At 45.0% G+C, this 10934-nt stretch overlaps 1 protein-coding gene across 1 annotated transcript in view; it reads left to right on the plus strand.

Moving 5' to 3' along the window:
* The window catches only part of SUSD6 (sushi domain containing 6), a 73119-nt gene extending 62545 nt beyond the window's left edge, over positions 1 to 10574 (plus strand). Inside the window, exons 5-7 of the mRNA XM_005417537.3 lie at positions 1793 to 1931; positions 3047 to 3468; positions 4468 to 10574. Coding sequence (XP_005417594.1) covers positions 1793 to 1931; positions 3047 to 3468; positions 4468 to 4493 — 587 coding nt within the window. The 3' untranslated portion in view covers positions 4494 to 10574. The remainder of the gene's footprint in view (positions 1 to 1792; positions 1932 to 3046; positions 3469 to 4467) is intronic.
* The last annotated feature ends 360 nt before the right edge of the window (positions 10575 to 10934 follow it).

The following is a 10934-nucleotide window of genomic DNA, read 5'->3' on the forward strand; positions in this document are numbered from 1 at the left end:
GTGGTGAGCAGAAATGCCTCAGATTTCTTTAGCATCTTGAAGGGTCAGTGGCATTATCAAAAATATGGTGCCTCAAAAGTCTGACCCAATGAAAAAGCCATTGCTTTCACAACACAAGCTTTAAATCAACTGTTCAGGGTCAGAGATAGCTAACTCTTAACTAGTGGGTCTCCTTCAAAAGGCTCAAAGAAGGGGAAGGAGGTGGGAGACTCTAGAAAGGCAGTAGTCTTAAAATTATTGGTAAGGGTAAGATCCTACCTGCTCCATGTAGGATAAATAAGTCCCTAGCAGTTATCACATGTTTTGTGCAGCTCTGAGCCTGTCAGCCCCATAGCCTTTTGGCAGTTTATTGTACGAGGTAGTGACGTTTTTTTGGCATATGAGATGGTAAATGTTCTGGAGTGCACCCTGGATAGTGAGCAGTTTGACAGCATCATGTAGTGATGCTGAAAATGGGGCATCTTCCCTTGTTCCTGTTAGTGCCCTGAGGAATGCTGGAAGTTAAAATCCTTACTCAACCCTATTTGCCATAGGGAAAAATGTGCTAGTCACTGGTTTTTGTTTTTGTTTTTTTTTTCTGGGGAGGGGTCAAGCTACTTCTAAAAGATTTCAAAGAAACAAGTTCAAAACAACTAAACCAAGTAGGTTTGACCCCAAGAGATGATGCAGAAAATTGCAAACTAGGTTTCCATCTTAAATGCCTGTCCTGGGATAGATTTCAGGCTGGAGGCTTAAAAATAATGATCCTCCAACTCTTTTTTTTTCTGTTTACCTGTTGTTCTGCTTGTCATCCCTCATTGCATGTGTCCTGAATTCCCTCTGCAGTTTGAGCCCTGTGCTCCTGAAGAATGTGTTGGATATAGAAAGAGGAACTGAGGAATTGCATAAACCAAATGTGCAGTTCACAGTAGTATTTGCTGATGGGTAGGTGAGGCTTTTTGGATCTCTACCAAAGACACAAATTAGGGACAGAAACAACACATAGAGACAATTATTTCCTCTAGAGAGGTGAAAGGACTAGTATAGCCTTCTAGGCATGGTATGCAGTGGTCAGCAATACCACCTCCAAGCCATTCTCTCTTCACTCCCAGTTTATTCCTGCACAGGTCCTTTAATAGCCAAATTGGTTTCCGTGCAGTCACACAGCACAGCTGCAGAAGGGCAGGAAAGAGTAATGTGAACAGGGCACATGTATCTAACACTGAAAACTCAGCAACCTGAAAAAACATCTGCCTTCCTTCTCTATCCTCTGGCATATGTTTGTGTGTGAGAGAAACTTAATATTTTCTGTGTCTTAATTGTAATAAGTGCATAAGAATACCCAGCCAGTTGACTTCCACCCCTCTTTGCAAGGCTGTTACATTAGCTGAGAAAAAATGTTTTTTGGAACTTTTTCTGTTGTTTGGCCTAAAATATGTTGCTTATTGTGCTAGACAATTACTGGCCTTGCTGGTGACATCATGACATTCTCTAGCTTTTGCTCAGGCAGATCCATACGTAACATGACCCTTACACCATCTGTCAGTTCCCATGGTCTGCTTCCATTGCTTGTCTGTTTGCTCTTTGTTTTTCCAAAGGACCCTTGTACGTGCCTGTTTTATTTTGGGTTCCCTTTACAGCTGATGGAGAGGTGTCAGCTTGAGCTGCAAACTGAGATAGGTGATGTGGCTTGTATGGGAAACGTGGGTTCCTTGCACACACACCCAGGAGTAAGTCCTGAGGAGCAGTGTGAATGTTTTTCCTTCTCTATGGCAGTGACACATTTTACCTTGTGTTCCCCTTGGTTTTGTAGAGAAGGACTCTCCTCCCACAATTGGAGTGCCCACGCTGTCCATAGTAGCCTCCACAGCAAGCTCTGTTGCCCTGATTCTGCTGTTGGTTGTGCTGTTTGTGTTGCTGCAGCCAAAGCTGAAGTCGTTCCATCACAGCAGGTAAGTGTAGCTGGGTTTGGAGGGACTCAGAGCCCCCTGTTTCTTTGCAGTAGAAACCCATTCAGGTAGTTGGGTCAGACCTTCATTTTGGAGCAACTTGGCTCCTCGCTTCCTTGTTCCTCTTTTCAACACCTCAGAGACATCTCTGCCCCATCCTGCTGATCCAGCACTTCTCTGAAATGGTGGTCTGTGAGCCCACATGCAGTCCCCAGTCTTATGTGCTACCCAGTGAGTGACTTCCTTATGCTGTTGCCTTGGCTTTGAATGGAAAAAGTTATGATATTTACTAGCCTGCTGTAGATCAGTTTCCTATCTCTTCTAGCTTCAGATAGCTACTGAAGTCTGGGTGTATATATGTGCATCTTTCCCTGCTTGAGGTCCTGTGGACCTGAAATTAAGCAGTACTGCTCTTCAGATACATGTGCAAGTCTGCGATTCTTCTCTGCTGCGGGAGGAGAACCCTCCTGGCCTGGGTTTGTGGATGAGAGGAGAGACCCAGCCATGACACTGCTTCCAGCTAAGGCAGACGCTCCAGCAGTGGGGAGGTTGAGAGGTGGAGCCCTGCAGTCTGCCCTCTTCTGAAAAGGCCCAAACCACTAGAAAAGAAACATTTTCTCTCAGGTCTTACGAGACCAGGTGATTCATGCTGTGCCAGAGCTGTCTTCCCCATCCTGCCAGAGGTTTTCTGGCCGGCAGCAGAGGCAGTGGAACAAACAGTGCTGGGTGTTGTGGAATGTAGCAGTGCACCAGGCTGACCTCAACAGTGCTCTTTGCCAAGGGCATGGAGCTGAGTCATGACCTTTGTCAAATTTAGCTATGGAAGTAAGTGGGCAGGGGGGGAAGCATTGTAACCTTTCCAGCTCTTGCTGCTAAATCCATCGGGTGCCACGAATTACAGCCCCTGCTCATGTTTAGTGGCAATTCACATAGGGCTCCAAGACTGTGCTTGCTTGACCTTTTTAAACCACCATTCAAGTTTCTGTCCTCCCCTAAATTGTGAGAGTTAGAGTTCTGCCAAGGGAGGTTACTTGGATTCTTAGTAAGATATATATAGTAAAATAAATACTCAACTTGATTTATTTTTTCTCCCCCCCTTGGTATCTTTGTTTTTTGAGGCGGGACCAAGGTGTGTCTGGAGATCAGGTCTCTATTATGGTGGATGGTGTCCAAGTGGCCTTGCCCTCCTATGAAGAAGCAGTATATGGCAGCACAGGGAATTGCATTCCACCCTCAGACTCCCGAGTGCAGATCGTACTCTCAGAGGGAGCTGGACAGAATGGACCCAGAGAGATGCAGCAGCCGGACCAAGGGGCTCACAATACCTTTGAAAGAGAAGATGAAGCCCCTGGACATTCTGGACTGTGTGAAGCCAGTGGCTCTCAGCGCTCTGAAACTGTTCTTGTGCATCAGGCTGCTACCTCTTCCTGGGTAGCTGGCGTGGCTAGCAGTAGACCTGTACACAAAGAGGTCCAAGATTCAGAAAGCAGTGACATACAGAGCCTTTTATCACTCACTTCCTCTGAGGAGTACACAGATGGTAAGTGACTTGTGCAAGAAGTACTAAATGAGACCCTTTTAAGAGTAGGTTCTGAGTTGATTATCTAGGGTGAAAAAATGGCAAGGGATGCCCCTATGTGTGTCTGCCACTAGAGCAGCTTTTGAAAAGATCCAGTCTCTATAGCATGTTTCACCTCTTAGACATGTAAGCAGTATTTAATACCTTCTGAAGAATTCAGTGTTCTCAGAACTGGGAGCCTAGGGCAGTCTGAGCAAGTTCGTCTACTGCTTACTCTTGTTGTAACAAAGGATTTTCAGAGAAATCCAGCCTCTAGCATCATAGTGCAAAAGCAGTAAAATAACTGTGTTTGCGGAAACTAAGTTGGAGGGAGTGGGAGGACATGCTTGGAATACAAACCCTTTGTGATATTTGGGCTGCTTAATTTTTAGACTATTTTAGTAAGCAGCTTTCTGCCACAAAGCATTCAGTGCTGCAGCCTTAGCCTGCAAGACCTAAGAGGGATGTGCTTGAACTTACTGTAGAGGGCAGAGGGGCAAGTCTGTTGAACAATCAAAACATCTTTTATTCCTCACTTCTGTGCTGTCCTGAAGGAGGGGCTTTGCAATGCCAGAGCTGATGTGAAGTTGTAGCTTAAGGTTGCTTCTGCAGGGACTGCCGTGTCTTAGGCAAGAAATGTAACTAGCTTGTAGATAGCTCGGGGCAGAAATTCCCCTTTCCGTGGTATTAAGAAATACTTGGTGCTAGGAGGGTAATGCAGGACCAAATATAAACCCAGAGTGGTGATGGAATCTGTCCTTGAAGTTTTTTGGGCCTGGAGCTGGTGATGGTCCCACTCTCAGGGGCAGGCTGGAGCAGATCCTCCAGAGTTCCTTTGTGCTGTGATGAGAGGAAGACACTGCATTGTCATGTTATGACAGTGGGAGCCTGTCTTGCTTTCAATAGTACTTTTTCTGGTGTATGTTGAACTACAGAACTTTGACTACTTTTTCTTTTTTTTTTTCTCTCCCCGCCATTCAGATATTCCCTTATTGAAGGAAGCATGAGGTCTGCTGTGTTTGTCTATTTTTCTCCATCTTGGATTTCTTCCTCCTCTTCTCTCCCTGCCTTTGGGACAGAAGCACTCTGTGCAGTCTTCCCCATCCTCGCAAGCTGTACCCTGGATACCTCCAAGAAGAGATGCCCTCAGCTGAAGATCCAAAGGATGTTGCCAGGTTGCCTCCTGGATGCACCAGTGGAGTTGGTGCAGCACTGGCTTCCCCATTCCATCAGCATCAGGGGCTCAAGGAATGGAGTGGATTTGAGCTCTCCTCTCCTCTTCCCCAGCCAGATGTTTGACAGCAGTCTCTGAAGAGCTGCTCCTTTCTTGTGCCTTTCTCCTCCTCACACCGGCTTGTCGCAGCTTATCAGCCTTTCTAGCCCTTCTGCTGCCCAGAGAGCAGGGGCTAAACCTGCTTGCTTGCTGGGTGCAGACACACTTTAAATATACATATATATGTTATATAGGCTCTTCTTCCAGCATCCTCTGTGTGATAGGGCAGGACAGAATGCCTCACTGGGACTGACATTGGGCTTGGGAGGGCTGCAGTTAAGGGGCAGCTTGTGATGTCTAGAAGCGCCTGAGATGGGCTGTGTGACAGCTTAGCCCTGCAGGAACAGTTCACTGAGAATTGCTTAAACACCGAAGGCTGAGAAGTCCAACATGTAGGAATGCCCTCTGTCCCATCTCTGCAGGAGTCCATTCCTGAAAATGATTTTTGTCTCCTCCTTCTTCCTCTACCAGTGCAGCCCAGTGGAAGAGGTTCAGGTGTTTGAAAATACCATGACAAAAAATGCCTGTAGGTAGTGAATTCCTAGTGCCATTGGTGCAATCCCAAATACCTTTTCCAGCCACAGTAGGTACTTGAATCCTGGGTAGCTGCCATCTCATAGGCTGGTGTGTCTTCCTCGCTTCATACAGCAAAGGGTCTGCGGTTTTATCCTGCTGGGCTCCAGTGGGCCCATAGAGAAGGGCTCCTCCCTTGTGGCTGGGGGTAAGCAGCTTTTGTAAAGCTTTTCCTAAACACAGTGCCAGCCTGTTGCTCTGAGGGAAAATTGAGTACACTGACAGCAGTGCTAGAGGACACCACAGCTCAGTGCTGAAGTTTTGAGGATTGTTTCAAGTTCTGGTCGTAGGGAAGAGAAAATTCAGAAATACGTGTACCTCTGCCCGCCACAGTTATCTACAGCAGGTCAGATTGTCTGTGTTGGGACTCCATAACTGCAGGAAGCCACAGTTGTCTGGGGTAGATGGTCCAAGTTCCATGGGATTGGTTTCACAAGAGTTGGCTTCTTAGATGCATGTACCTTGTCATAACTGTCTTGAAGTAACCAGGGAAGTGTTTGCTCTATGAGAAGCTGCTACATTTTTGAGTTGAAGGAGCAAAATGTCATGGCCTTACACATCATGTGGTAATGTACAGGTAAACAGGGATGCTGTCTTTGCTGCTTTGCTTTTGGTTTGCAGTCCTCACCGTCCTCATCCTCGTTGCTACAGTAAAAAACCATTACAGCATTTGACAATAATGATACAACATCTTTATGTTTAAAATCACTGTGGCTTAGCTCCAGTTCTTTGAAATGGGGATTTGCCATAGTGTCCAGCTGTGTATTTGCTATTCCTTTTCCTGAATAGCTGTTAAATCCCAGGACACGTGGAACAGTGTGTGCCTGTGGATGGAAGAATCCTTTTTCCCCTATCCTTGTTATAGAGGCATGTTAATTTAAAATGAAAGTGTTTTGAACATCCTTCCCTGTTCGTGTTACTTTGCATTAACACAGGAATTTGATAAATCCCATTTGGGTGATTTAGGTATTTTTTTAAAGTTTGGATGGTGAAGATCTTGTGTCATTTTACAGTGGGCTGTGGTATCTCAGCTTCCAGAGCTGTAGAGGACAAATGTTGTTTACACATCTGCCATTGGAATTTTTAAAAATAAGCATGGGGACGATTTTGTTTAGCTTTTTGATTGTTGGAAATGGTCTGAGCTTGAGTAAATTCTCCTTCATTGGTTTATTGGAGGGTTTGAGCTAGTGTAGTAGTAAGGGAGTGGGGAGGAAAGTCTGTGTGACTTTCCTGCTGCCTAAACAGCTCAGAGCAGGAGTTGCTTTTTATGCATTTAAGGTCCTGTCTGCTCAAACTGACCCTCTGCAATTCAAGGTATAGAAGTTGGGAATGCGTTGCCTTCCTGAAAGGGGTAGTGCTAGTTCCAGGTTGGTGGGAGAAGCTGGAAGCTGATCCCAAGGCCTAACCTTGTGCTGGACGAGCACCTGCACCACCAGCAGAAAACACATCCTCTGTGGCCTGGCCTCCTCTCTGCTGTTGTAAAACAAGAACTGCCAGCTTGGAAGAGAAAACTCAGTTTGAGTGGGGAAGAAAAGGAAGCAAGCTCTACAAAGAGGGAGTACTTTAATTTCACAGAATCACACAGAATTAAGTAGGTTGGAAAGGACCTTTATGACCATCAAGTCCAACCTATGACTGAACACCACTTTGTCAACTAGACCATGACACTGAGTGACTCCACCACCTCCCTGGGCAGCCCATTGCAATGCCCAGTCACTCTTTCTGTGAAGAATTTCTTTCTAATGTCCAGCCTAAACTTCCCCTGGCGCAGCTTAAGACTTTACCTGGGAGCAGAAACTGACCCCCACCTGGCTACACCCTCCTTTCAGGGAGTTGTAGAAAATGATAAGATCTCCCCGAGCCTCCTCTTCTCCAGGCTGCACAACCCCAGCTCCTTCAGCCTTCTCATAGGATTTGTGCTCCAGACCCTTCACCAGCCTTGTTGCTCTTGTCTGGATGCATTTCAGCATCTCAATGTCCTTCCTAAATTAAAGGGGCCCAGAACAGAACACAGCACTCAAGGTGGGGCCTAACCTTGCCGAGTACAGGGGGACAATCTCTGCCCTGCTCCTGCTGGCCACACTGCTCCTGGTACAGGCCAGGATGCCATTGGCCCTTTAGGCCACCTGGGCACACACTGGCTACAGGTTCAGTCACATCAGTCAGTGAACCCAGGTCCTTTTCTGCCTGGCAGCTGTCCAGCAGCTCTTCCCCCAGCCTGTAGCACTGCAGGGGGTTGTTGTGGCCGAAGTGCAGCACTTGGTCTTGTTAAAGCTCATATCACTGGATTCTATACTAATTGTTGGAAATGGCTTTTAACGAGTTGGGGAAATACGGAGGTGGAGGAGGGAAATATGCAAGTGTAGCTATTGTGATCAAGCATAAACAGGCAGCTTCTGTTGGCTTGTTGAGGGTGTGCCAGCAGCTTCCAGGCCAGTCTCCGTGCTGGCTGTAATCCATCTGATTATTCCAGATCCTGCAGAATAGCTCTATTCCCTGCAGCAGATCTTGTGGGAACAGGCCCCAAGGATCTGTGTGAGCTGGAATATGGAACACAGTTTGGAGGCTTCACACTGTTCATCCATATCCTTAGCTTTAGAGTTAATTTTCTTATAAAATGAGGTGAAACAGCAGGGGAAGAACCCAAAAGACGTCTGACAACTTTTTCAAAGGGGAGAGCAAGGGCCTCACTTTACTGGTTATCAAATGATTATTATTCATTCATGTTTGTTTAAATTCTGCAGACGCTGAAGGACTGAGAAGTCTTTGGGTAAGATACAGGAAAATCTATTTTGCACAGTCCTATCTTTACTTATGGGAGCAAGGCCTGAAGCCTAAAGATCACTCAGATGTGAGCTGTGCTCTGCCTCAGCAGTGTTTGTTATTTCTGAGCTGAGTGTGTTCTCTCGGGATTTTGCCATAAGTAGATGCAGCCTGGATCCCAGTGTTGTGGATAGGAAGCACAGAGGCTCAGCCTTGCAAGATGTAGTACAGTAAATGGGTTTTTCCCCTTTTTTTTTTCCCTGATGGAGCCACAGTCTCCATACCTTTTCTTCCACCATCTATGTCTGGCAAAAGATTTCAAAGGGAGGCATTTTTTCTTATTTAACACTCCCAGCATAATCATCTCATGCTTTGTCATATGTGCTAGATTCTGTGATATTCAAGAACATTAAAATTATTAAATTATATTGAGAAAAGTAAAAATAGCACTTATTTTAAAGCTTTCCATTATTTTTGGAGTCTGATAGTTGAGGGGGGAGAAAGGGCATTACAGAAATTCAGGATATTATGTGCAATAGAAAAACTTCCTTGCTCCTTTCCAGTTCTATAGTTCTTTTAAAAACTAAATGCAACTCATTTCAGTGTTTACAGCCAAGCATTGTAGAACTGGACCAGCCTGAGAGAACCACGATGTGAAGTTGGCAGTGACCCATGGGGAAGTGGGTCAGTCTCTCATCAGGGTCTGCAGTGATGAGCCAGCTTGGACTGTGTCACAGCCTCCTGCAGCCCTGAAGGGTGTCAGCAGCACTGGTGAGAGAGGGGTTTGTGTGTTTTGGTTTCAAATAGCTTGTACCTCCCCATCATTAACTGCAGAAGATGTAAAAATTAAGTCAGGAGAGATGCACTGAAGCATGTGAGCCTTTGGGGTGGTTGCTGAGTTAAAACTTCATGAGTTTGGGAGGGAGAACAGCTTAATGCGTTTTTATCTTTAACCACCAGGGAAGTTGCTGGGTAGCAGGATGTGTACTCAGCAAGCAGAGTGCTTTTCACCCCTTGGACATCTCTGCTGAGGTTTCTCCTTGGCCTTTCAGCTCTGGTGTGGTGAATTGTTTACTGCCTCTGGAGTCTTAATTTGGCCTTTCAGTGTGTGGAGAACTCGGGTGTGTAGGAAGAAATCTGTTCCACATGCTTTGGGAAGAAACATCCTGAGGTGCTCCAAGAGGTGGATGACTTGGGTCAGTACTCAGGAGCGGGGCTAAGAGAGCAACTGGCTCAGCCATTGGAAATAATCTGGGATGGTTCAGTTGTTTGCAGCACAGAAAAGGGAACACAAAGAGCTGTCTAAGGAAGAGCAGAAAACACAGGTTTACTACAGGCTAATGAGCTATTGCAGTCATGACCAGGTTGTAAGGAAGGTTGTGCTTTGTTAGATGATTTAGCATACACCAGCAGGCTTGCTGTATAAAAACAAAATAATGTACAACTGGTTGGACACACTGAGCTGTCCTTGCTGACCTTTTTAGAACATACTTGCAAAAAATGTGGTTTTACTGGTCTGATAGCAGTTTAAACAAAAAATCTGCCTTGTTACTCTATCCAGATACCTATTTAAATAAATTTCACTTTGGTTTTTTGTATATAAATGCAATAAATCCCATTCATTTTGCACATCCTGCCTCACCCCGTCCTCACCCTTCAGTCCTTGCCAGGGAACAGCAGATTGAAATTGCTCTGTGTGAAAACCTTCACTTGCAGAAGAGCTTCATTAGAAAACAGTTTTTCTCTGCTATAAGCTTTGAAAGTGCAAAGAGGTTTCCTAGACCAGGCTTCATTTTAAGGTGTATTTTTATACAAGAAGTAAGCTTTTTTCCAGTCCTAGCACACCAGGACAGAACACGCCCCTCCCACACTTCAGGGCCCTGTGTTCAGCACTGCTTTCAAACTCAGCCCTCTGCAGGTGATGTTCAGATCTCTGTACCCACCAGAACATGTTGTATTGATGCTCTTTATATGCTTTCTGTAAACTATGCTTTTGCTTCTGTCCTTGAGTGAGATCAGACAGAGGCAAGTGAGTTCTGCTGGAAAATGTTTCAGTTCAGATTCTCCGAGTTGCTTCCTTCCAAAAGAAAACAAAGTGAAGTTGTTTGTGAGGCAGAAGTCCAATGATGTGGTGGGTAGACTGCTGGTAGTTGCTGATCCAAGTGCAAGGGAAGCTTGATTGCCTTTCTGCATTAATCTTTTCTTTCCTATATGTGTTTTCCTTTTATCTGAATTGCACCACTATGGAATTATTTGCAGAATGGTACTCCATATACATGTGGGATTTAAAACCATAACTGATGCTGTACAGGATGTCACTCAATCAGTTTTATTTTGCTTTATTTTATATGTATTTTGTGGTATCCTGTACATTGCAGTGGGTGTGAAAATAGTATTTTAATATTTGTACAAAGTTTAATTTAATTGTTCTATGTATATAACTGCATTTCTAAATTAAAAAAAAATCTTTTGAAGTGAAGCTATAATTTCTTGTGTTTGTTTGTTTGGTAGGGTTTTTTCTGTTTTGTTTTAACTGCTTAGGCTTTGTGGCCTGGAAATCTAGCAGATCATTAATTAATTTGTTGCAGTTGTGAAAACCAAGATGAAGCTAAAGCTAGGGAAGCTCAAGTGGCTTGAGTAAGAGAGGTTCAGAGTTGGCACAGCTTTAGAAGGATCAAGTTCCCAAGTTCAGAAGCAAAGGCTGCCCTTGGTGTGCTTGCATAGAATTCCTTGAGGAATGAGGCCAGGCTGGGCAGGGGGGAAAGGTTTAAAGAGAACATGGATGGTATGAGTGGATTTCAGAGAGGAAGACAGGGTAAATATAATAAATGGCTAATTA

The sequence above is a fragment of the Geospiza fortis genome, unplaced genomic scaffold (assembly GCF_000277835.1).
Source record: "Geospiza fortis unplaced genomic scaffold, GeoFor_1.0 scaffold54, whole genome shotgun sequence".
In the NCBI taxonomy this organism is placed as follows: Eukaryota; Metazoa; Chordata; class Aves; order Passeriformes; family Thraupidae; genus Geospiza; species Geospiza fortis.